Genomic DNA, 27,208 nt, shown 5'->3' with positions numbered 1-27,208 from the left:
AAGGGCAAATGGCAAGCTTTAAAACAAACAACATGTGTTTCCTTATTAACCCTTGCATTTTACAAAATGACTACTGCTGATGATGTCCATAATATCCCTAAAAATGGAGCTGAGTGGTCTGAAATTAAACATCTTCAAAAAAAAAAAAACAATACATACAATACATATGTATGATACTGATTTTATTAAGTATAAAAGTCATATAAAATGTGCTAGGGAGACTCTTTCTCTTTTTTTATTTCCCTAGCTTTCATTTTCCGTGAAGTCCACACCCAAAGGTGTATCATATCTAACGTCAGACGTCTTACTCTGCTCAACACAACAGTTGAATCGACGGCAGTGTCCTGTCCTACAGACATTATCCTGAGAGATAAAAGGTAACTTTCTCTTCAAATTATTAAGATGCTTAAAGTTAACTAAAATTCCAAATCTTATTTTGTCAAAAATATTTTCTTTACTCCTTTAGCTTACTGTTTTCCATAACAAACTATATACATACATATTACGACAAATTTATCTAATGAGCATTCAACATCAACATTTTGATTTTTATCTCTCTCTACTATCTTTTATGCTCAACGTAGAATTTGTAGACAAGCAAGACATTCAAGGCACTCACATGGGGTATATAAAATATTTAAAAAAAAAAACTTTTTTAGGGCTTTACCTTTAAAAACACAACTGATGTGTTATAATTAAAATGATTATTTCAGTTTATCATTTTTGGAAATTGCTGTTTTTTCCACACTATAATAAATGATTGAAAAGGTTGAATATTATTTTAATCTTTAATCTGTTATTTGTCATTTTAGATCTTTTAATGTTTCACTAGCTAGCGGAAGACTAACCGGTTATTATTAAACTATGCTATTATATGAGATTAGCAATGTAATTAACACTAATTACTTTCTTGAATTTTAATGAGAAACAATGAGAAAGAGTCAATGTTCAGAAATTATTATTTCAAGAAATTTAAAGCATTTTGGCTGGTCTGTTTGTTTTGTGTTCAGCTGTCAAACTTTGCTTATTTTTAATTCTTTAAAAAAGTACATTATTTTATTTGAAAAAGTTAATTTTATTTTATTAACAAAACATTTTAGCTCGTCTTGTATATATATATTTTTCTTCATTAGATCAGATAACATTTTAAGTTGTCATATGGTCAAGTTACAACATGCCCCTCAGATGTTAAAATATGCCCCACCTATGGAGCATGTTGTCACATTTCACTTCCATTAATTTTTCCATTACGCACTTGCAGACAGAGCTAGAATGGAAGGCATTATTATTATAATATAATGCACTTTGTACTGTAATGTTTTCTCACTGGAGGATGAGACATGAATCTGACAGCATTGCATTCAACCCTCCACCAATGGCGTCTCTCATTGTGTCGCTGGTTAGTCTCTGGTCTGCCTATGCATTGTGCATGTTTGTGTGTGTTGGAGGAGGGTTTTGTGCTTTGGAGAGTGATTTGCAGCGAGGGCCTCATGCTTTCAAAGGTAGCTTGCTATTGATAGCCTCTCCAAAATCTTGTACATTTTAACCGAACCTTTAACCTAGTGTTAAATCTCATACACAAAGGACAGAGAAAATAAAAAGGCTTTAAAAAATTAAACAGAAGCAACCCTGTCCTCATCATTTACAAATTAATCACCATAAACAGGACACACCTTGAAACTGTTGGGGTGAGGTCAAGAAATAAGGACGAAGTACATCTAAAGCAAAAAATGTAAAAAAAAATAAAAATAAAAAAAGGGTCATATGACGCAAATTCATGTTTTCCTGTGACTTTGGAGTGTTAAAAGCTGTTAGTTCATACAGAAGACCCGTAAAGTCGCAAAGATTAAAGTATCTTGAGAGATAAAAGGTAACTTTTCTTTCAAAATAATATGGTGCTTATAGTTAACTAAAATTCTAAAACTTAATTTGTCAAAATGTATTTTTTGTGTTATTTTAGCTTTATTGCTCAAAACTTTCCATAGACATTATGGTACCACTTTAGTGTAGTGACCAATTCTCACTTTTAACTAGTTGCTTATTAGCATGCCTATTATTAACATATTGGCTGTTTATTAATACACATTCTGCATGACCATATTCTACATCCCTAATCCTACCCAATACCTAATATGTATATATATATGTATATATATATATATATATATATATATATATATATATATATATATTTTTTTTTTTTTTTTTTTTTTTTTTTTTTTTTTTTTTTTTTTTTTTTTTTTGGGTGAGAAATTTTTCTTCTCATAGAAGGGTGTAAATTTGTTTAAAAAGGTTATAAGTGTGTGATATGTGGAACAGTGAAGAATGTGTCAGAGAACATGGACCCTTTTCACTGTGACGACGTGTTTCCAAAGTTTAGCAACATCATAAACCTAGCAAAGTTTTAAAGTCGAATAAAGTCGAAATATTACGAGAATAAAGTCTAAATGTTTTGAGAATAAAGTCGAAATGTTTGGAGAATAAAGTCGAAAATGTTTTGAGAATAAAGTTGAAATATTACGAGAATAAAGTTGAAATGTTTCGAGAATAAAGTCAAAATATTACGAAATGAAAGTCAAAATATTACGAGAATAAAGTCGAAATAGGCCTACTACGAGAATAAAGTCGAAATATTTCGAGAATAAAGTCAAAATGTTTTGAGAATAAAGTCAAAATATTTCGAGAATAAAGTCGAAATATTATGAAATATTAAACAAACTCACCTACACCTACTTAAATGGTCTGAGGGTGAGTACATTTTCAGCAAATTTTTGAGAGAACTATTCTTTTAAATGTATTATTTCTACACAGAAAAAAAAAATAAAACTTGGAGATACATATAGAAAAAGCAAGCGGTCATTTTCTATATCAGTACATTCTCATTTACAGACCTGGGCTGTATTTCCCAAAAGCATGGTGAGCCTGAGTAGATTGTAGATCCATACAAACAACTTATCTCACAATGATTTTGACAACGCAGCACTGAATTCCCCTTGAAGGGAACAATTTGTATACAGGGAAAACAGACAAAGAACACAGTGTGCCTTTGTTTCACTTCCTGTTTATCTTTCATTTTTCCCCTGAAATCTGTATCTTTGGTGGTGTAACGGTGAGTCAGAGACGTTCGGATCCATGCGCAGTACTTTATTTACAGAGTAGTCAAACAGGCTATGATAAGATAACAGCGTCAGGTATGCAGGGGACATCCAAAATCAGAAACAGTACCAGGCAAAAGTCAGGGCAGGTGGCAAAGAATCAATCCAAAGTCAAACACGGAAGGAACAGACATAGGGAAACCCACTCGGAAATGCCAGAAAGAACTAAACAAGACTTCGCAATGTGAGTGTGGATGAGTGCAACCTTTATAGTGTCACTGATGGGAAACAGGTGAGGTTCAATAATGAGTTCCTAGGCAGGGGTTTATGGGATATTAAGTCCAGGGTGTACTGTGTCGTGTGAAAGTCTGTGTGGTGAATAAACGGATGTGCATTGACCAGATCATGACAGGTGCTCTACAGTTAAGGGTAATTAATGAGATAAAACTAATAATTTAGTGCAATAGTTTAAAAATAAACACTAATTATTTGTTTTTCCTTTTCTTGGCACAGAGTGTTTCATGTGATATTGCAAAGTTCTACCAAGAAGTCCACACCCAAAAGTTGATTCTGTGCAAGAAAAGATATTACACCAGAACTCTTATATGAGTTCAACTTGACAGCTGAATCAATGTTAGTGTCCTGTCCCACAGACATTACACTGAGACATCCAAGGTAACACTTCCCTCAAGTTATTATGGTTCTTAATTTGAAAATGGTTAGGTGATGTAATTTTTGTAATTATCAGTATACAGGTGCATCTCAATAAATTAGAATGTCGCACACAGACTGAAGTAGTTTAAGTCTTTGGTTAATTGTGATGATTTTGGCTCACATTTAACAAAAACCCACCAATTCACTATCTCAACAAATTAGAATATGCCAATCAGCTAATCAACTCAAAACACCTGCAAAGGTTTCCTGAGCCTTCAAAATGGTCTCTCAGTTTGGTTCACTAGGCCAGTGCTTCCCAAACCTGTCCTGGAGGCCCCCCTGCCCTGCACATTTTATATGTCTCCCTAATCAGACACACCCAGTTTAGTTCTTGCAGTCTCTACTAATGAGCCGATGAGTGGAAACAGGTGTGTTAGATAAAAGAGACATACAAAAAGAGCAGGGCAGGGGGGCCTCCAGGACAGGTTTGGGAAGCACTGCACTAGGCTACACAATCACAAGCAGACTGCTGATCTGACAGTTGTCCAGAAGACAATCATCGACACCCTTCACAAGGAGGGTAAGCCACAAACATTCATTGCCAAAGAAGCTGGCTGTTAACATAGTGCTGTATCCAAGCATGTTAACAGAAAGTTGATTGGAAGGAAAAAGTGTGGAAGAAAAAGATGCACAACCAACCAAGAGAACCACAGCCTTATGAGGATTGTCAAGCAAAATTGATTCAAGAATGTGAGCGAACTTCACAAGAAATGGACTGAGGCTGGGGTCAAGGCATCTAGAACCACCACACACAGACGTGTCAAGGAATTTGCTGTACCATAGACAACATCAGAGGTGTCTTACCTGGGCTAAGGAGATGAAGAACTGGACTGTTGCCCAGTGGCTCAAAGTCCTCTTTTCAGATGAGAGCATATTTTATTAGGAAACCTAGGTCCTAGAGTCTGGAGGAAGGGTGGAGAAGCTCATAGAACAAGTTTCTTGAAGTCCAGTGTTAAGTTTCCACAGTCTGTGATGATTTGGGGTGCAGTGTCATCTGCTGGTGTTGGTCCATTGTGTTTTTTGAAAACCAAAGTCACTGCACCTGTTTACCAAGAAATTTTGGACCACTTCATGCTTCCTTCTGCTGACCAGCTTTTTGAAGATGTTGATTTCATTTTCCAGCAAGATTTGGCACCTGCCCACACTGCCGAAAGCACCAAAAGTTGGTTAAATGACCATGGTGTTGGAGTGCTTGACTGGTCAGCAAACTCACCAGACCTGAACCCTAATAAAGAATCTATGGGGTATTGTCAAAAGGAAAATGAGAAACGAGACCAAAAAATGCAGATAAACTGAAGGCCACTGTCAAAGAAACCTTTTCTAATTTGTTGAGATGGTAAACTGGTGGGTTTTTGTCAAATGTGAGCCAAAATCATCACAATTAAAAAAACCAAAGACTTAAACTACTTAAGTCTGTGTGCATTGAATTTATTTAATACACGAGTTTCACAATTTGCATTGAATTACTGAAATGAACTTTTCCAACAACATTCTAATTTATTGAGATGCACCTGTACGTGTCACAAACCAGGATGAAAGCAGAGGGTTTAGTGCAAGTGAACAGTTTATTTACAAGTTGATATGTGACAATGTAATGGTGAGTCATTGTAAGGATAAATCCCAGAGCTCTGGAGAGTAACACAAGGAATATCCAGCCCGATCTCACGGCAATTCGTACATATTTTACGAGGTGGCTAATTCGTACAAATTCGTACGACCACACTCGTACAAATTCATACGTTTTTTGCCAAATCGTACGTATTTTACGAGTTGCACATTCGTATGAATTTGTACGAATTACCTACACCAAGCCCCGCCCCTAAACCTACCCGTCACTGGGGTCTAGGCAAATCGTATGAAATCGTACGAGTGAGATCGTACAAATTCGTACGAATTAGCCACCTCGTAAAATACGTACGAATTGGTCGTGAGATAGCGTTGGAATATCAGCATATGAGTATCACAGGAGATCCCCACTGGGGAATCTGAGGACACAGAAATCACAGGTTAAATGAGACTAGTCGGGCACCAGTTCAGGGTAGTGAACGGTATTCAATTCAAGTTTATTTGTATAGCGCTTTTTACGATACAAATCATTACAAAGCAACTTTACAGAAAATTAAGTTTCTACAATATTTAGTAGTAGCTTATCAGTGGTGATTGTCAGTTCATGTGCATATAGCAGAAATGTTCAGAAAAATCAATAAGAAGACGTAAACAAACAGACGATTAACACTATTAACAGCAATTATGCAATCAAACTTATAGCAAAATGTGTGGTAGTTCTGTATGTTGTCTCTGGGTTAGCATCATCTGAGGTCCTCTGAGGGGCTGGCATCATCTCTTCTCAGGTGTTCTGGATCCAGACTGGAGCTTGTGTAAATCCTAGTTACCACGGGATGTAAATCCCGTGGCAAAGCAGAGAAACAAATAGAGACATAATTAGCGTAGCTGCTGTTCCAGCCAAGTAAAATTAATTCGTTTAACCCAAGCTAAAGAATAATAATGCACATTTGATCAGATATAACTGCAGTCCAAAATTATGAGATGCATTATTTGAATGCTTGGCCAAAGAGGTGTGTTTTTTAATCTAGATTTAAACAGAGAGAGTGTGTCTGGGCCCCGAACATTATCAGGAAGGCTATTCCAGAGTTTGGGAGCCAAATGCGAAAAAGCTCTACCTCCTTTAGTGGACTTTGCTATCCTAGGTACTATCAAAAGTCCAGCGTTTTGTGACCTTAGGGATCGTGATGGGTTGTAGCGAGGTAGAAGACTAGTTAGGTACGCAGGAGCTAAGCCATTAAGGGCCTTATAAGTAAGTAATAATATTTTGTAACTGATACGGAACTTAATAGGTAGCCAGTGCAGAGACTGTAGTATTGGGGTAATATGATCATATTTTCTTGACCTGGTAAGGACTCTAGCCGCTGCATTTTGGACTACCTGTAGCTTGTTTATTGACGATGCAGGACAACCACCTAGCAGTGCATTACAATAGTCCAGTCTAGAGGTCATGAATGCATGAACTAGCTTTTCTGCATCAGGAACAGGTAACATGTTTCGTACCTTGGCAATGTTTCTAAGATGGAAGAATGCTGTTTTTGTAACATGGGAAATATGATTTTTAAAAGACAAGTTACTGTCTAATACAACACCCAGATTTTTTACAGTAGAGGAAGTAACAGTACATCCGTCTAGTTGCAAATTGTAATCTACGAGATTCTGTGTAATGTTTTCTGGTCCAATAAGTAATATCTCTGTCTTATCTGAATTTAATAGGAGAAAATTATTGGTCAGTCATCCAATCTTTTACATTTTTAACACCCTCTGTTAGCTTAGATAATTTAGAAGTTTCACCTGGTCTTGTTGAGATATATAGTTGAGTATCATCAGCATAACAGTGGAAACTAATCCCGTATTTTCTAATGATATTACCAAGGGGCAACATGTATATTGAAAATAGCAGAGGACCTAGGACAGATCCTTGTGGCACTCCATATTTTACTGGTGATAAATGAGATGACTCCCCATTTAGATAAACAAAGTGGTAGCGATCGGACAGGTAGGATCTAAACCATCTTAAAGCCTGCCCTTGGATACCTGTATAGTTTTGTAATCTATCTGAGTATGTCGTGATCTATGGTGTCAAACGCAGCACTAAGATAAAGTAAAACTAGCAATGAGATGCAGCCTTGGTCTGACGCAAGAAGCAAGTCATTTGTAATTTTAACAAGTGCACTAAAATTTCAAAGATGGGGCCTGAAACCCGACTGAAATTCTTCATAGAGATCATTTTTTTGCAGGTAGGAGCACAATTGAGCAGACACAACTTTTTCTAAAATTTTAGACATAAATGGAAGATTTGAAATGGGTCTGTAATTTGCCAGTTCACTAGGATCTAGTTGTGGTTTCTTAATAAGAGGCTTAATAACCGCCAGCTTGAATGGTTTTGGGACGTGACCTAAAGATAACGACGAGTTAATAATATTGAGAAGCGGTTTTTCTGCTACAGGTAACAACTCTTTCAGTAATTTAGTGGGTACATGATCTAATAAAACATGTTGTTGTTTTAGATGCAGTGATAAGTTTATTTAGCTCTTCCTGTCCTATAGTTGTAAAGCACTGCAGTTTATCTTTGGGTGCGATAGATAAACCTAAAGTATTAGACGCTGTAGAATCTACATTTGTTATTGTATTTCTGATGTTATCTATTTTATCAGTGAAGAAATTCATAAAGTCATTACTATTTAACTGTGAGGGAATATTTAGATCGGGTGGCGTCTGGTTATTTGTTAATCTAGCCACTGTGCTAAATAAAAACCTTGGGTTGTTTTTTGGTTGTTTTCTATGAGTTTGTGGATATGCTCGGCCCTGGCAGTTTTTAGAGCCTGTCTATAGCTGGACATACTGTTTTTCCACGCAATTCTAAAAACTTCCAAGTTAGTTTTTCTCCATTTGCGCTCAAGACTACGAGTTTCTTTCTTGAGAGCGTGGGTATTACTGTTGTACCATGGCACAGTACGTTTTTCTCTAACCTTTTTCAATTTGATGGGGGCAACAGCTTCTAATGTATTAGAGAAGATAGTGCCCATATTGCCAGTCATTTTGTCTAGTTCATGTGTATTTATGGGTACACAGAGCAGTTGAGATAAATCAGGCAGGTTATTTGCGAATCGGTCTTTGGTGGCTGGAACAATAGTTCTGCCCGGACGATAACGCGAAGCTATATAGTTATTATTATTAATACGCAGAGTGCACGATACAAGGAAATGGTCAGTAACATCATCACTTTGAGGTACGATATCTATGTCAGTAATATCGATTCCATGCGATATAATTAAGTCTAGCGTATGATTAAAACGATGAGTGGGCCCTGTGACATTTTGCTTTACTCCAAAACAGTTTAATAAGTTAGTAAACGCAAGTCCTAATGCATCATTTGTATTATCAATATGAATGTTAAAATCTCCGAAAATTAGCGCTTTATCAGCGGTAACCAACAGGTCTGAGAGGAAATCTCCAAATTCTTTTAGGAATTCTGTATATGGCCCTGGTGGTCTATACACAGTAGCCAGAGAAAGAGATACGATAGATTTATTTTTCATATCTGACAGTGTAACATTAAGCATAAGTATTTCAAATGATTTAAACCTGTATCCTGTTTTCTGGGTAACACTAAGAATATCACTATATATTGTTGCAACACCTCCCCCACGACCAGTCTGACGGGGCTCATGTTTATAACAGTAGTTTGATGGAGTAGACTCATTTAGACCAATATAATCATTTGGTTTTAGCCAGGTTTCAGTCAAGCAGAGTAGGCTACATCAAAACTATTATCTGTGATCATTTCATTTACAATAACTGCTTTGGGTGTGAGTGATCTAATGTTTATGAGCCCAAACTTTAAAAATAGTTTTTGTTCATTTATTTTACGTTTTTCAGGTTTAATCACGATAAGATTTTTTCTAGATCCTACATTAAATTTATATTTTGACCTCACTATTCGGGGAACAGACACAGTCTTAATAGATTGGACAGCGCAAGTACTTCTATTTAAGCAGGTAGAACAAAAGCCATCATAGCAGTTATTTGAGAATTGGCTTACTAGTCAAATGGAGCGTAGAGTCCTGAAGATGTTGTCCGACAGCAGTCCTGCTCCGACTCTGCTGGGGTGCAGGCCATCAGCGCGAAAAAGCCTAGGTCGCTCCCAGAAAAGATTCCAATTATTAACAAAGAGCAGTTTCTGTTCTTTACACCATGACAATAACCATTCATTTAAAGCAAAAAGTCTACTGAACCTTTCGTGTCCTCGTCGATACGTGGGCAGCGGTCCTGACACGATGATCGTCGCCGCGGGCGTCATGCTGCGAACCGTCTCGATCAGGCTCCTGAAGTCCCTCTTCAGCGTCTCCGTCTGCCGCTGCGTGGTGTCGTTAACCCCGGCGGTAGACCAGACACCGGAATACTGGCGTGATGGTGGCTTTATCCAGGTGAGTGATTGCATGGCGCAGGTGCAGGTGATCAGTACTCCGATTGGGATCGGGTGTGATTTGGATCAGGTGTGGGTGATGATTTGGGTGGCTCTTACTGTGAGTTCCTGACAGTGTTGAAGGTACAAAACAGATTTTAGTAGCATCGTGGGCTAAAATGGGCTGTTGTTTTTGCAGGTTGTTCTGTAAATGTTACAGAATTATTCTGGCAATCAAGCAAGAATCCAGGATAACTGGATAAAACTGTATGAATATATTCAATATAAATTATGTTCCATTTCTGATATAAAAAGCAGTATGTTAATAGTGGCATACATAAAGTTGGTTAAAGAAATCTAGTGCTTAATCTGTGTAGATTTTCCCACTCCAGGATTTACAGATATCTAACCTTTCATTGAAGAAAACAAAATTGAAAATAGGTGTAAGTCTCATTTTAAAATAAATGTTTTTCTCTAATACTGTCTTGAACTGCATGGGAACACGAAGGTTGAGGATCCAGATGCAGTAATTTATTAAGGGATAAAATTACACAAACATATCAGGAACAGTCAAATAGGCAAATTCTCAGAATGGGCAGTCCAAAAAAAGATATCCAGAGCACAGGGAAACTGGGAAATATCCTAGACTTCTGGAGGCCTTATGCAAAACTTTGCCGGGAATGGGGTGGGGGTGGGTGCACTGTGTTGCTGATAAACATGATATAATTTCAGGTCTTTTGATTTTATATGAAAACAAATATAATGAACAAGACACTCAAAGTAGGCTGCTTGTTATTTATTCCACTCAAAAGATGTATTTATCATCCATTTTTACTATGCCACAAACGTGTATTTTAGAATTTTTTAGAAATATAAGAACAATCACACATCTCACACAGAGATTGCAGTGTCATGGTGTTTGGGAATATTCATGTGTAATTTAAACACATAATCACTTGATATCAGATAAAAAAAATAAAAAAAATTTGAAGAGAATGCAACATCATGGTTGTTTGAACCAATGAGCATTAAGCTGTGTCGTCAACTAATCGTTTCCCGTCGTACTTTTGGTCAGCGCAGTTAGGGGAGAGCAACTACACACGATTGCACGGCCAACTCATCATTGTGAGAGATTTTTGCCATTCTTCGGCGTGACATCAGACACATTTCTAACCGGCATGCATCTTGCTTATCTCAAATGAGCTTAGTGTCCGACTTGACGTCTCCACTTTCAGTCCCGACTGCAAGTGGTTACTCTTGCCGATCAGTCTGCACAGCACTACATGAAGTCGAACACACCTAATGTCAACATGGTGGATGACGTCTGGATCGCATTTATACTTAATGCGATCAGGCTATTGAGTGTGTACTCTTTTAGCGCTCGTTAAGTAAGTAGGCTGCTTATTGAAATGAAGTAGGCCTACCTACTCATTGAGTTTCAAACGCAGCCACCGTTTTCATGAAAGTATCATTAAATCTTTTGCTCACTCATTTCGTTCAAAAACAGGTTAATTCTGGAATGAAACACCGTAGTGTTGTTCTAAAACACATACATGGTCTGCTGTTGCTTTCTTTGGAGCTATTTCATTTACAAAACTGAAAAGAAGACAAATTGTGACAAAAATGTTACTCACTCAGTTAACTTCTTGTTTTGGAACTTTTGTATAACTTTTGTATATTGCGCACACATGCTAAAAATGGGAAACAGAAGTCTTGCTTGTGTGATATTAATTATTATACATATACATATATATATATATATATATATATATATATATATATATATATATATATATAAAATAGAAATAATAACTCAGTAGGTATTCTGAAGTGATGTAAGCCAGCCGACAGCAACACCACTTCACTTTTAAGGCCAAAGTATACTTCGGTTTTTATGGGTACACGAGGGTGTAGTACACTGTATGCATATTTGTAATGTGTCTCACACACTTATCCATTCTAAGTTAGTTTATATTAGATTTAACATTATAATTTTGTTAACGTTTAATGACTGGTTAACAATTGTCGGTCAGGAAAATTAACCAAAACAAACATCCCTTTTGGGGGGCCCCCACCACTTGGGGCCCCTCCACAGTGCATGCCCTGCGTGCAGTCCGCTACACCACTGAGTGCCTCATGCAAATTTCATCACCAGAATATTTGTAACAGTGCATACTTTGGCGTATGCGCATTAAGTTGCTTTTGCACTAATCTATTGTTCCACATGTGGCAGCACTGGTCCATGCTGTTGTTTCACAGTAGAAAATGAAACTAAAGAGAGGGAACAAAAACAACAGACGTCAGCATTGACAAGCACTTGTGTGAGGGGTTTATGAGAGAGCTATAATTTAAAAGAGTACAAGGACATTTTATCCCTCATAAATTATTGAGAAAAATAGAGCAGATGCTGTACAAACATGAAGCTTTATAGAGTGCATATGTCAACCGCCATGGTACTTGGAACAAGGTTTTGAGTTCAGTTTCCAAGAAATGCATGAACTGATTAAATGTAAACCTTGAATGCAGTTAAAATTGAGAATGCAAAACAAAAAGTTCCTATCCTATGTTACTTTTTGTTTTGACAGGGAACTTACTAAGCTGAGGACATTTGGTCTGTGAGAGCAGATCTGTCAATGGCTTCACAGACCATAAACTTCATCACTTGGAATGTTAATGGACTTAAAAGACAAAGAGATCAGAAATTTCAAGAACTACAAAATGCTGACGTTGTTTTTTTACAAGAGACACACATTGGAGTAAGAGATATTATAGAACACTATAAAGATGAGTGGTATATTTTCTACACAAAGTACACCTCCTCCAGCAAGGGAACAGCCATACTAGTGAGGAAAAGCCTAGATTTTGAACACATAAGCGATGAAAAAGATAACTGTGGAGCTTATGTTGTATTGAAATGTAAACTGAAAGGTCAGCCATACACTCTGGTTAGTGTTTACAACCATCACACAGACACAAAAACCCTTGATAAACTTTCAAGGTACCTGCAGTCAATGACCACAGGGCTGCTGGTGATCGGTGGAGATTTCAACACAGTTCTGAATAGATTTATTGACAAAAAATGGAGCAAGATTACAAACAGTACTCATAGTAAATTGCTTTTATTTGTGGAGAAGTTCATGAAATCTCTTCAGTTGGTTGATATCTGGAGAAGAAAGAACCCCATAAAGCAGGATTATACATACTACATAAAAGACTCTCCTGCGTCCAGACTGGATTACTTCTTCATTCCAGAAGAATGTATGTGGCGTGTCAGAAGTTGTGAAATAAGAGATTTAGAAATGAATGAAAACAAAGACCATCAGCCGGTGTCTTTAGAGGCAAACATTTCTGCAATGCCTTTTCATGAAGATCGCCAGATACAATCGGTCTTCCAATGGCTGAATCTAAAACAGCATCTTTTGACAGATGAGACAGGTTCATTACTGGGTGAAGAAAGCTCACAGGCAGTCAGTGAGGTTGACATTGTGTCAGCTGTAAATTCTCTTCAAGTGTCAGACACACCGAGACCAGACGGCATCCCAGTTCCCTTCTACAAAGACAACATTCAGGATCTAATTCCATACATAAAGATGCTCTATGACAGAATCTACAGCGGTGCATTAAACTGCTCTGAGAAACACTTTAATGAAACTGTGAAAAGTCAACATGACAATAGTCAACACTTCTTTAACGTGGACTTCCTCATCATTGCAACTATTCTGGCAAGAAGACTGGAAGACGTCATGGAGTCTCTTCCAAAGGGGCGAATACCAAAAGATTCAGCTACTCTCATGATCACTCCTAAAACACATTATGCTTTAATAAGTTTAAGTCAAATTAAGGATGAGCTGGAACAGCAAAAAAATTCAAACCCGACTCTGAGCCAGGATCTTCTCATAATAGAAAACCTCCTCAATGATGCAAAAGAAGATTTTTCAGTGGAGAAATACAAAGTGCTGAATCAGTGTTGCCCTTTGACCCCAGGACTCATTACACTTGCTCTGAAAAGCTACGCCTCACAGTTATTTGACCATTTAGAAAACTTTGGGATTTTTATTTTCAAACAAAGTGTGATAGTTTGCTTTCAACCTGAGGACCTAGATAAGGTCAAAGCTATTGTGAAGGACAGTACTAGTGATGTATATGAAATGGAGATATTATCCAGAGGAAATGGTAAACTGCTTCAATTAAACTGCTCAGGAAACGATTGTAAGGATGAGGACTGTGATAAATGGTACATGGAGACATTTCTGAATAAAGAAGAAAAATCAGCAGTAGATGAAAGGGATGATGGAACTGAATATAAGTCTAAAATCTATGATGAAAAGGAATCAATGGATGTGGATGAAAGGTGAGGATAATGAAAAAGGATATGACATTTGGACAGAGAAAGTAGTCTGAGCACACTGGTTAAAATCTTTGCTAAATTCTGACCTTTCCCATATACATAAAAGCATATGCTTTACAAATGCAGGTTAGGAAATACAATCATTCCAGAGTGACTTGCAGTTCTTGTGTTTTGTTTAGGAGAAAAAAGTGATGAGCTGGAGCAAAGAAATGTTAACAAATGTTCCCTTATTAAAGAGACTCACCCAGTTGTAGAAGTAGCATTATTAGACAAACTGTGTACATAACTGATTCTGCTTTAACACAATCTGTATTGTATAAAGCGCCATAAAGGTGACTTGACTTGTTACTCATACAAATGTCCATAAGGAAATACCATATCTGCTGTGGTAAATGTGATACTCATCTTATTCAACAGTTCATTAAGAAGTTAATATTGTGTTATTTTAGACACAATGTTGTCTGTTTTGCATAATTTTGCTAGCCTTGTAATACCAAACTCTGCTACTTCGCTTTGCTTCGTAGACAGGGAGGGCATAATTGACAAGCGTTTTCTTTCTCGTGGGGGAGCAGATGTCTGAAGTTTAATATCATTGGTTACCCATAAAGCCTGGCTCACACTACAGAATTTTTAGCCCGATTTAGCCCCGATTTCCCCCTCCCGAGAATCGGAGCAAACATCTTGTCGAGCACCTCGATCGATCCTGATGTTTGGCGTGGATTATCTGGTATTGTGAGGCGTTTACCGATCGAACACCTCACCACCCAATCTCACACAAAACAAATCAGCCCAGACCATAATAAAAAAAAACATGTTTGATATTTAGGATTTAAATCGGGATGATGATGGCTATATGATTACGTCAGTACTTTCACAGCCAATGCGCAAAACAGCAGATGTACGGCTCCGTTGGATAGTGGAGACAGAGGAAACTGTTTCTTGACATTTTAGTAACACGACAGTCTGTATAATGTGTCGAAAACGCATCACAACGGCAAGGAGAAAGAGAAGCGCTGGAGTGAAATCACCTCAGTTTTGAATGCACCGGGTGAGTGCAGAAAGCCGCTAGCACGCTAGCTAACATATGTAAACAAATATCAGTGACGAACTGCTGCTTGAGATCACGTGAGGCGCTCCCTCTGGTATGATAATCTTTATGATATCTTGTAGTGTGTGATGCGCCACGATGTTCAAATCTTGTAGTGTGTGCATGTTTAAGATTTGAGGGAAGATAATCTGCGAAGATTCTCCTAATGTGTGTGCTGCATCCAGATTTCATAATCGGTTAGGATTTTAAAAATCCTGTAGTGTGAGCTTGGCTTAAGCCAATCACTTAATGTTTGGTTATGACGTGTGTTATTCGCCGTCTCAGCCACCTCAAACTTCCACTGTAAACACAGGTACGCTGCGAAAACAAAACCATCGAGCGAAATACCGGAGTGAACATGGCTGTTCACAATCACAATTATCGCCTTGCCGGACTTTGGCCTCCCCAGTTTCTCGCTAACGATCGGTAACAGTTGATAAATTTAACTTTTCCCAAAACCTGTCGGGACTCGGGAGTAGGGCTACAACTTCACCTCCATTCAAAATGTGAAACAAACACGCTTCTTGTTCGAGCTTCAGTTGGCAAATGCCGGGAATATTCTCCCCAACAGAGCGAATAGCATCCTGTGTCTCCATATCCGCTGTCATTTTCAATTTCCCTAACCTAAACTACAGTCCTCAATTCGGCACTTAGCATCTACATCACAGCTCTCAGCCCGCCCCTCTGTTCGTTGATTGGCCGGCTGTTTTGGAGCCGGAGGAAAACTGGAAGATAGTTTGCTATCTCAGACTGAGTACAGAAGCGAACTGAAATTGAGCAGAAGTACGAAGTCTGACGTAGTCAGGCTACAATTTTCCCAACCAGAAGATAAAGACAAAGCGGAACTGTTCATCTCCGAACAATTCATTTCTTAATCCATATTTTGAACAAATTTGGTGAACCATTTGGTGCGTTAAACCATTAGCCATAGTCGCGTTGGCTTTGAAGTGGTGCTGCACAGACCGAGAGCGATTCAAAAGCACAAGGAGACGTCTGCTTTCTAAAGCTCTTGCGGTACTTTGATGTCACACACCGATTGGTCTGATGGTGATGATCCGCTTCAAGTCGAACAAGCCTAGTGATTCAACGAACCATTCATAAAGAACCATTTACTTCACTCCTGAATGAATTATCCATTTGAATGACTCAAATGAATGAATAAATGTCTCGATGACTTAATCATTAAGACATTTACCACCACCTACTGGCAGTTTTAGTTTATTAATTAGAGTATCATTTCATTAAAGAAATAATTTCATATATTCATAGTAATAACAATAAAATTAAGAAAATAAATTATTAAAGTTATAGTTCACCCAAACAAAAATGAAAATTCTGTCATCATTTACTCACATGGTCCAAAAGAGTAGGCTATATGTAATACATTTTATCAAACAAAATATTTCTTGCTGAACCTACTTTTTGTAATGCCTGTTTGATGCTTTACACAACAATGACTTTAAATTTTATTTTGGGAGTCATTTCTCCAAATTTATATATATATATATATATATATATATATATATATATATATATATATATATATATATACACATACACATATATATACATTTATCTTATTTTTTACTGTTTTATAGATCAGCCATTTCTGGAGCCCCAGAAGAAGAGATGGAAGCATTGAAGAAGAATAAGCCTCCACTGCTTCCTGTCCCATCACAATCTAGAACTTGCTCTGATGGTGAGACAATTCATTTTGTGATAATCAGAAAAAAAAGTTCTTACAAGATTGGTAAGAAAAAACATGATCAACTTTAATATGTTCTTTCCCCTCCAGGACTTTCCATTGACCCTACAATGGTTAGCCAAGGTATAAAAATGAAAGATCATTGTACTCTCTGTGATTTAAGAACAAATAATGAATGGTAATTAATTCTCTGATAGGTACTAAAAGAAAACGAGATCATGAATCATCTCACTCGAATATAGAGCCACCACTGACAACAGGCAAGTAAAATCTAACTCTGTCCACCTCTAAATTTCTTATGCTTTGGAACAGTTTGCCAGTGTCTTTGCAATAATTATCATCTCTTAAAAGGAACACTCCACTTTTCTTGAACTCTTCTGTAGTTACATTGTGTACTAAGACTGACGGAAAATGAAAAGTTGTGATTTTCTAGGCCAATATGGCTATTTTGAGGTGCTGTGTAATATCACTGCTCCTGCTGCACCCATGGTACAGCAGCAAAGTTCCTTGATTATTAACTTTTCATTTTTCGTCGGTCTTAGTACACAATCTAACTACAGAAGAGTCAAGTTTTAAATAGGAAAAATATAAAAACTCTTTGGTCATTTTTGAGCGAGATGCTAACGGTCTAATCAGATTCAATGATCTATGCTAAGCTAAGCTAAAAGTGCTACCACCAGGCCCGGAGATCAGCTGAATGGATTCAAGAACAGTAAAACCCAACTGTTTAGCTCTAGGGTAGTTGGAATATTTACCTATTTTCAAAAAAAAAAGGTTGAGAGTGTTCCTTTAATGAATTTAAGAAGCAGTTAAAAAAAATTTTTTTCATTAGCCTTTGATCAGGGATGAGTGATGAGGTATTGTCGCTGTAGTTACCCTTTTGGGTCTGTCTTGTATGTTGTGTATTGATGATTTTTCATGGTTATTTATTATTTGCTATTCTTTTAATTGAACTTACTGTACAGCACTTTGGTCAACTTAGTTGTTTTATTAGGTGCATTTTAAAAAAAGTTGGAGTTGGAATGTCGCATCCACCCATTTTCAAAATCATTTGTCATATATCATATTCCAGTATCTCAAACATAGAACATGCCTGTGTAATTCTCTTCTTTGTTGTACACAGATATGATCACGGAGGATGCTAGACAAATTCTGAAAAGAGTCACTAAAAACTCCAATCAAATCAATATAGGCAGCAGGAAGAAAGCAACCATAGGGATTTTTGGAAAATCAGGAGAAGGAAAGAGCTCCCTTTTAAGTGCAATCTTGGGGAAAAAGGATCTCTTACCGTCTGGTTGTTTTGGTGCCTGTACAGCTGTTGTTACTCAGGTGGAAGCCAATCTGAATGACTCCAACTACAAAGCAGAGATCGAACTCTTTTCTCAAGAGGTTTCCTCATTTATCCTCCCATGCCTTTAATTATAGTTCTTTATAAATATGTAAATTAATCAGACTGTAGGGCAGTGATCCTCAAATCTGGCTTGTGAGATCCACTTTCCTGCAGAGTTTAGGTCCAACCCTAATCAAACAAACCTATCTGTGATTTTCTAATGATCCTGAAGACATTGATTAGCAAACTCAAGTGTGTTTGATTAGTGTTAGAGCTATACTCTGCAGGAAAGTGGATCTCGTGAGCCATATTTGAGGATCACTGCTGTAGGGAATGGAACAAAGCCTTATTTTTCTCTATACTGTGTGCTGTATACCTCTGCAGGAATGGGAGAACGAGCTCAAAGATCTTTTCCGAAATATAAAAGATGAAAGTGAGGACAGGAATGATGACTTGTTTGAAATTGCTGTAGAAAAGATCACTGCGCTGTATGGAGTTGATGCAGACCAGAAAACGTTAGAAGAGCTCAAGAATGATGAAAGATTTGCTGAGATTAAAACTTATTTGTCTGTCAGTAAGAAAATAATCTCAAGCAGTAATGTAAGTTTCAAGAGACTGTTTAATATTTAACATACATTGTTAATTTGCTTTTCATCAAAGTAAAACAAAGCAATTTATTATCTCAACAGCTTTCTGAATTTACCAACGATGTTGCCAGTTACATACAACACAGTGAGTCAAGTTCTGGTGGCTGGTACTGGCCGCTTGTGAAAAGTGTGACGATCATGATACCAGACTGTCGTGAACTCCTGGAACACATTGTGCTTCTTGATCTTCCTGGGACTGGAGACTGCAACAAGATTAGAGATGACCTGTGGAAATCTGTAAATATATTTCTATGCTCTTTACAAAGAAACATTTTGCCATATACATTGTAGAACCACACAATAAATCTATTGTGCCACTGTGAAACATAGCTATGTCTACTAACCAGGGTCGGCGCTGTCTATAGGTGAAGCAGGCAATAGCTTGTTTGCAATCACATGATTCTGATGATGCGCGAAATTCAGATGGAGGGCAGGAAGTGAAAAAGCATAATGGAGGAGATGGAGGAAAGTCTGTACTGTATTGGTTTAGACACTATTGCAAGAGAAAGCTATAAACAAAAAATCACAACATATGTTGGACGTGATCCTTATGTTATGAAGAGGACCGATTTTTTTAAATTAAAATACTTGCCTGACATCGAGGCGGTGGATATAAGCTAAGCAACTGCTTACTTGAACTAACCCTGATTGCAAACAAGATATTTTGAAAGTGAATCCTGCATTTATATGAGGGACGATATATAAATCGATATATAAGTGAGAGGTAAAATAGGTTAATGTTATAGGTTTAAATTGTAGTCTATTTTATTCTGAAACTCTAGGGCTAATTTCCCTATGAACTGCACATGTGAATATTATGAAGACCTATTGTTTAAATAAAATGTATGCTTTAAAAGTAGGGTAATCATAGCAGGTTTCATCCATAGTCTGTCCATTTAAAGGACTGTGTTTAGCTTCAAATGGCGTCTTTGACAACAGTATTCTATAAAAAATTATTTCCATTCCTGATCCTGACATCCAAAAGCACAATCCATTTTTTTCTCTTATTCCATGGATTTTATCCATTTCCATCCACTTGTTACCAGTGCTGGTAGTAGACGTCGCAGTTACATCACTGATGTTCATTTACTGAAGTGGTATTTAGGAACTGTGAATAAATTACTGAACAAATTACTGCATAATAATAATAATAATAATAATAATAATATCATGTATGTAATAAGATCCTCAAAAAACAAAAAGAGATTACCTTAGATAAAGTTTGATTATGTAGCTATATACAGTAGACTACCTGTCAAAATTTGGACACATTGCTATTTTTTTATATTTTTAAAAGAAGTCTCTTATGCTCAGTAAGCCTGCATTAATTTAATAAAAAAAATACAGGGAAAAAAACAGTTAAAGGATGCGTTAAAATTATAAAAACTGATAGTAAAGACTTACATATATATTTTTTATTAGTTTATTGGACAATTGGATTTATTGGATTTTTTTTAACAATTTTTTATTCATCAAAAAATCCTGAAAAAAGTATCACAGGTTATAAAATAAATATTACGCAGCAAAACTGTTTCCAACATTGATAATAAATCAGCATATTAGAATAATTTTTGAATGGTCATGTGACACTGAAGACTGGGGTAATGACTGATGAAAATTCAGCTTTGCATCAAAGAAATAGATTGTTTTAAAATGTAGTAAAATAGAAAAACATTATTTTAAATCATAATAATATTCCACAGTATTACTGTTTTTTTTTCTTTTTCCTTTTTTGATCAAATAAATGCAGGCTTGGTGAGCATAAGAGACTTCTTTCAAAAACATAAAAAAATAGTAATGTGTCCAGTCTTTTGACTGGTACTGTTACTGTAAAAAATATACAAAATTTAGAATGAAATGTATAAATAAAAAGGTTAGCAATGCTTTTTATTGGGGTAGGGGCCTCCAACAAGAATTTTGCCTAGGGCTTCCAAATGTCTAGAACTTGCCCTGCTCTTAACTCCCTATTTTAAATCCTGTAGAAACTGAGAGAGTGCTCTTCTGTGTGGATTGTAAGTGCTATCAATCGAGCAATCACAGACAGAGACCCCTGGGGGATATTAAAGCACTGCATTGAAGAACTGGGACCAGGAGGAAAATGCAAAAGGATCAACTTCATCTGTACAAAGACTGATGAAATCAATACAGCAGCGTATATTAGGTATTTTGTGAATATTATAGGAAATGAAGGGCTGGGAAGTTGTCTAATTCTGAGTCTAAAGCATGCAACACAACTTTTTATTATTCTTTTTCAGATCTGCAAGGCTCCCAAGAGACCAAATCTCAGAAGACAAGGTTTGCAATGTAGACGGACTATACTAGCAGTGTTTCTGTAGTATGGCCCCTTTGTTTTCATAGACCAGTATCTAATTTAGCTGTCAGTTTCCCCTGTAAGTCTGTAGTGTTGGTTTTACTTATGTCAGTGAGAGCTCATATAACTGTAACTGCAATTTAATGAATATAATAATTTACTGAGATGAAAAGAAGAATCTGTATAGTACATAATCAACCCATGAATCACATTTTACAATAGACCTATATTCATGCATACAAACATACATACGTGTGTGTGTGTGTGTGTGTGTGTGTGTGTGTGTGTGTGTGTGTGTGTTTATTTTGTTTTTAATTATTCTTTAGGATCAGAAAAAGGCATGCATACTTCATAGAAATGATCATGCCAAGACAAGAGTCAAAGAAAAGTTTGAAAATTCTGAAATCAAGGTATTAATTCTTTCCTAATTTTCTTTGTTATCATTACCATTTTAAAAACTCTATTGATGTTTTTATTTTATTTTATTTTATTTTTAGAAAATATTCATTACTGACAATCAGTTTCAAGTTTTTACTGTAAGTTCTGATGCATTCTTTGACCACAATTTAAATCTGGAATCAAGTGAAACAGGTAAACTATCCTCTCTACTACTACTTTAATTTTACCACTTTATTTATTCATGACCACAAAAATAAAAACACTGATAAAAATAAGTCCAAATCACATCCTTGTGTTTATTTATAGAAATCCCAAAGTTGCAGGATGATCTGAGGAATCTTAACAAGAGCATTAACAGAGAACTGACTAAAGATTATGTCAATAAAGTAAAGGGAACATTGCTCTTAATTCAAAGTGGCCAGCTGGATCCAGACAAGAAAACGGTATGAGTCAGAAATAGAATCTTCAGAATGCTGCCATTGTGTATTATTCGGTAATTCACTGCTGTTGTATGGATGTGTTTTAGATTGAAATGAAAGTCAACATCCGCAACAAATTTGAAGAGAACCTAAGGAGTTCACTAATTGAACTGGACAAATATTTTGACAGCATTTATAATGAACTGGAGCAGCATCTCTCAAAGGGAGTGGAAGAATCTGTGCAATTTTGTGTTGCTTCCACAAAGGCAATGATAGCACCTGTGAGTGTGATTCAAATGTTTTGCATAATATCTGTTTTCTTGTCCTTGTAACAGTGTTTTTGTGTGTGTGTGGCGGGGGGGTTTCTTTTCGTTACTCAGAATAAAGATGGAAGGGGGTTCCATAAAATCCTTGGAGCATTGTGCAAAAACTACGGATGCTATTGGTCAAAAAATTGGGATGTAGTTCTAGACCTGAACAAAACATTGGCCAAGTATTTGCACAAATACATTGATGAGGATTTCCTTAAAATTTTTCCGTAAGTTCTGTTTTATCATTCCTTTTCTAGCCTCTCTTTGTGGAGTTGAAATGCAATTAAATAAACTCCTGCATTAACGTGATCAAGTAAAGTTATGGTTAAGTACTTTTAAATAACATTGTTGTTAATTTATAACATTGTTTACAAATTATTATCATTAAATTGGTGCATACACTCTGTAAAGGAAAAATAAATGATTTGCTCACCTCCCAAGTGCTTTCTGATTTTTTGTTAATTTGTCATATGACAGCAGCATATGTTAAACAGTAGCAAACTTTGTGTGTTCTTTCCCATCATTATTTCCTTTCAGTAATTCTCAGATTATAAATCAAGAATTACAACTATATTCTGTCCGACTAATAGTTTTAAAATAAACTCTAAATTGATGAATGAATTTGTTTTTGGCTGCAGTGTGACCGGGAAAACAGGGAAGTCAGTGCAGGAACAGATTGATAAATTCAGTATCATCCAAAGTGACTCTGCTTACCCCAGCTGTGACATACTACATTACATTCAGAACTTCATCGAAATAGAGGTGAGTTCAGTTGTCCTCTTGGGGACACTAATGGGTCGCACTCTGCCCCTGATCCTCAATGTCTGTCTTCTGAAGTCTATTGGTGCTTTTCTACTAGCTAGTACAGCTCGCTTTTGGGGGCGTTTCACTACAGTATGTAGTACCCGGTGCTTTTTTTAGTACCACCTCAGTTGAGGTTCCAAGTGAGCCATATACTGATAGTGTGACGTGTAAACACTGCAGATCTCTGATTGGTAAGAGAGAAGACCAGCATCATTGGATTTATGACACGAGACACCAAACACACTAGATTTAAATAGTCAGCGACAGCCACTGCAGTATCGTTTGTTCACACAACTTTTTTAAATGACCATTGCATTCAACTTGAAAAAATTAATGGCTGTATTGTGGCACAAATATAACGATCAGTCTATAATTCCACCCACTGTGAAGCGGTACTAAACTGCAGTAGAAAAGCAAAACGAGCCAAAGTGAAGTGAGCCATGCTGAGCCAAGTCATACCACACAGTGGAAAAGTGCCACATGTGAATGTTCATTCCTTATAATTAAGCAGACTGTTTTTATAAGCCAGATAGCCCCTGACATACACCAAACAAACTTTTAATGTAGGACTGAAATAAGCAGGGGACTTGATGTTTCTAGATTTATCTGACTTCTTGGTGTTTTTTTCCCTTTTGAAAGGAAACCAAACTGAAGGAAGCACTCAACAGAGACATTGTTGACATGAAGAAGGACATCTACTCATCAATCAAAATAACCATTTTGAATCAAATGGCTTCTTGCTATCAGCGTAAACTAACATTAAGAGTTTCAATTAATCACCAATTATTTAAAGTAAATTATTTACTGCATAAAAGAAAAGCCTTTCCCCATACAGCAAGCAGTTTCGGCCCAGATCAGGCCCACATCTGGCCCACATCGATTTAATGCGGGCCAAATGTGGGCCGGATCTGGGCCAACACTATGCTGCTGTCTGGGTCAGTATGTCACAAAATACATTTAATTCATAAAACGCACATCCAAGAATAGATTGATTTCCTTGGTCTGAAGTGTCTTGATGAGAAAGAAAATGAATGAACAGAGTGTTGTTTATTTTAGAAGCTGCAGCTGTGACAGGAACAGGATCCATGAAGATAAAGCAAGATCTGTTAATATCCACCGTCGATAATATAAAACAAGACATGTTCAACAAAGCAAAAGTGGAAGTGCTAAAAATGTTTAATAACTTAAAGGTACAGATCTCACATTCATTAAGACGACAATATATTCAGCTTTACAATGACTAAAGTCAAATGGAATCTTCTCGTTCCTTTGTAAAGCTGGACGTAAAGAATGCTCTTGAAAGTGGACTCCAGGAAGCAATAGAATGCTCACAATCACAAACCAGCAAAAAGAAACGGATGGGTAAAAATGTCACCACAGAAAAGTTCAAATAAACAACCTTTTGCAATGTCAAGTAATTTCAGTCGTTGCCTCATGTAATATCGTGTTACATATCTGTTCTAGATGTCTCCAGAGAGATTGAACAGCTGGAAAGACTTCTAGACCAACTCTCTGACTGATGCTAAACAAACAATAAGAAGCCCAAGAGAAACAGCACAAATCACCATACAAGCATAACAATTGTGTAACAAGTGTAACACATTTTCAGTCAATTTTTTTACAGCAAACATTTTATATTAAGTGTGTTTATTTTTATGTGGTGGAAGATTCATTTTCATAAAATTTCTGAACTTTGGGTTTTATATTAGCTAGGGTAGCATGATACACAAACTGTATACTGATTTGTTGCTTTTTATTATAACTGTTTTATAGCTAAACATGGAAAGTACATTAAAAACGTAGCCGTCTAATTTTCGAGAACCTTAATACATTTCTGTCAGGACCAAATGTTTGACACTTAGCATACAGTTTGGAGTGGGGGTATGGTTCTGTTCTGGGTAAAAACTCCCTGCCCATCCATGCAACTTGTCATGAATGAGAGGGGAGAGCAGCAATAACCCCCTTAGGGTTAACAGAACAGAACCCGATGTAGCATATACAATTAATGTTCTTAATGATATTTTAGTGTGACAACACTATTAACATAACAGAAGTGGGGTTGGGGATGGAGGGGGGAAATTTGCTTCCGAGCAACTGATAAAGCTCCTGAATGATACTGAATAGACCTCATATGCTGTGATAGGCATCATATTCCTATGTAGATGATAGGGATATAACGATTGACCACAACCCGGTTGAAAACCGATTCAAATATGTGACGATTCAAAACGGTTCAGATGCTAAACTAGATTCATTTAGGGGTAGGAGTTTATATGAATGCATGTCTTTAGAAAAGTTTAGATGGTATGTGTTATTTTCGTCTTGCCTCTGTATAATGCATATTAAAGTTCATAAGTGCAGCGCTGCTTCGTTTACAGCAGAAACCAGAGAAACGCTTTAAGCACCACCTGCTGGCAGAGAGTGACTCTGCTTCTCATTCAGCTTGTCTGCTGTTTCATGCAGATATTTTTATGTATAGTTTCACAAAACTGAAGTCAAACCATTCTGTTTTTGCTTCAAAATTTCTAAATTATACAATCTAAATTACATTAAAAACTGCTTATGTTGCATGTATGCACAGCATCTGTTTGGGTCATGATTAAAATGTAGAAGTTACAGAGCACAGACAAAGCCTTATTTTAATTATATGAAGAGATTTATTTTATTTGTGTTATTTATTTGATTTGGGGCTTGTTTTAAAATTGAATTTAGTATTATTATTTACATTTACTTTCTATTTAAATTTTGTTAGTGAGCACATGCTTTTATCCAAAGCGTCTTACAAATGAGGACAATAGAAGTAATCAAAATCAACAAAAGAGCAATAATATGCAAGAGCTATATTAGCATATTATTATAGTCACAAATAAATTCACAGCATTTTGCCCAAGCAATAATAAAATGATACATTTATTTCATAATTTATCTTAAATATCATTTTTAGAAAAAAAAAAAAAAATCATGAATCGAATCGTGAGTTGAGTGAATAATTACATTCCTAGTAGATGATTGTTTTCACTTCAGTTTATATAGTGCATATTTAAAGTTACACTGCAATACATATCATATTATTAATATTAATAACATGATTATATCTGTAGTCAGTATTGATTAAATAGGAAAGGGAAATCCTGCCCATGCCTAAGCCTGCATTTATTTGATCAAAAATATATTTTAAAAAAATGTAATGTGTTACATTTATTGTAAAGTGGTAGTAAAGACTTATAAATTGTTTAAAAAAAAAGTTTTTTTTGTTGTTGTTTTTTTTAAACCAGTAAATCCTGGAAAAAGTATCAGGTTATAAAATAAATATTTGGCAGCACAACTGTTTCTCACGTTAATAATAAAACAGCAAATTAGAATGATTACTCAACTTTAATATCACAAAAAAAAATTAAATAACAACTGATGAAAATTCAGCTTTGCATCACAAAAATACATTATATTTTAAAGTGTAGTAAAATAGAAATCCATTCATTTAAATTGTAATATTTCACGATATTAGTGTTTTTTCCCCCTTTATTTTGATTACATGAATAAAGACTTGATGAGCATAAGAAACTTCTTTCAAAAACTTAAAAAAGTAGTAATGTGTCCAAACTTTTGACTGGTACTGTATAAATAAATGTTTTTATTAAATTTTGTATAAATAAAAAGGTTAGGAATCATATTTGTTTCAAGTGCTTTTTATTGGGGGTGGGGGCTTCCAAATGTCTTCTGCATTTAGAAGATGTCTTTTCCAATCTGACTTACAATTGAAGAACATTACAAGCAATCCCACAATGTATATGGATGTATATTCACCTTATTTTGCAACACAGAAGTCAGCAGTTTTCTGTGAACGTGCAAAACTTATAGGTTATGCATTAGGTATTATGACAACCCCCTAAAATAATATAAATACCTGTTTGCAATATCAAGCAACATAAGCTGTTATGTACAAACTAAAATTAACTGGAAGAGAAGCCTCGCACAAGATACAATGGCTGTGCCTTTCTATGTGTGTCTAGTATATTTAAAGCACTCATTAATGTATGTAACTTCATTAGCATTGAGATAAATGCAAA

General features: G+C 36.1%; 1 protein-coding gene across 5 annotated transcripts; it reads left to right on the top strand.

The window, feature by feature from the left end:
- The first annotated feature begins 233 nt into the window (after positions 1–233).
- Positions 234–25,829, top strand: LOC109047767 (nuclear GTPase SLIP-GC-like). Of its 5 annotated transcripts, none has more exons than XM_042776360.1 (20): positions 260–377; positions 3,609–3,770; positions 16,814–16,914; positions 17,011–17,043; positions 17,118–17,180; positions 18,044–18,309; positions 18,635–18,850; positions 18,940–19,134; positions 20,880–21,058; positions 21,153–21,192; positions 21,535–21,618; positions 21,706–21,799; positions 21,914–22,050; positions 22,134–22,307; positions 22,407–22,564; positions 22,976–23,099; positions 23,781–23,889; positions 24,198–24,331; positions 24,419–24,503; positions 24,606–25,829. In XM_042776360.1, the coding sequence occupies exons 2-20, from the start codon at positions 3,727–3,729 to the stop codon at positions 24,659–24,661; spliced, it is 2,292 nt and encodes a 763-aa protein (XP_042632294.1). In that variant the 5' UTR covers positions 260–377; positions 3,609–3,726; the 3' UTR covers positions 24,662–25,829. The 5 variants fall into 5 exon arrangements, with proteins under 5 accessions (XP_042632295.1, XP_042632294.1, XP_042632292.1 ...); XM_042776358.1 differs by lacking the exon at positions 3,609–3,770 and adding an exon at positions 12,366–14,131 and having other exon boundaries at positions 295–377; XM_042776359.1 differs by lacking the exon at positions 260–377 and adding an exon at positions 12,366–14,131.
- Positions 25,830–27,208: the final 1,379 nt, after the last annotated feature.

The sequence above is a fragment of the Cyprinus carpio genome, chromosome A19 (assembly GCF_018340385.1).
Source record: "Cyprinus carpio isolate SPL01 chromosome A19, ASM1834038v1, whole genome shotgun sequence".
NCBI classification, from domain to species: domain Eukaryota; kingdom Metazoa; phylum Chordata; class Actinopteri; order Cypriniformes; family Cyprinidae; genus Cyprinus; species Cyprinus carpio.
The sequence above is the reverse complement of the archived record's forward strand: the minus strand, read 5'-3'. Positions and strand labels throughout refer to the sequence as shown.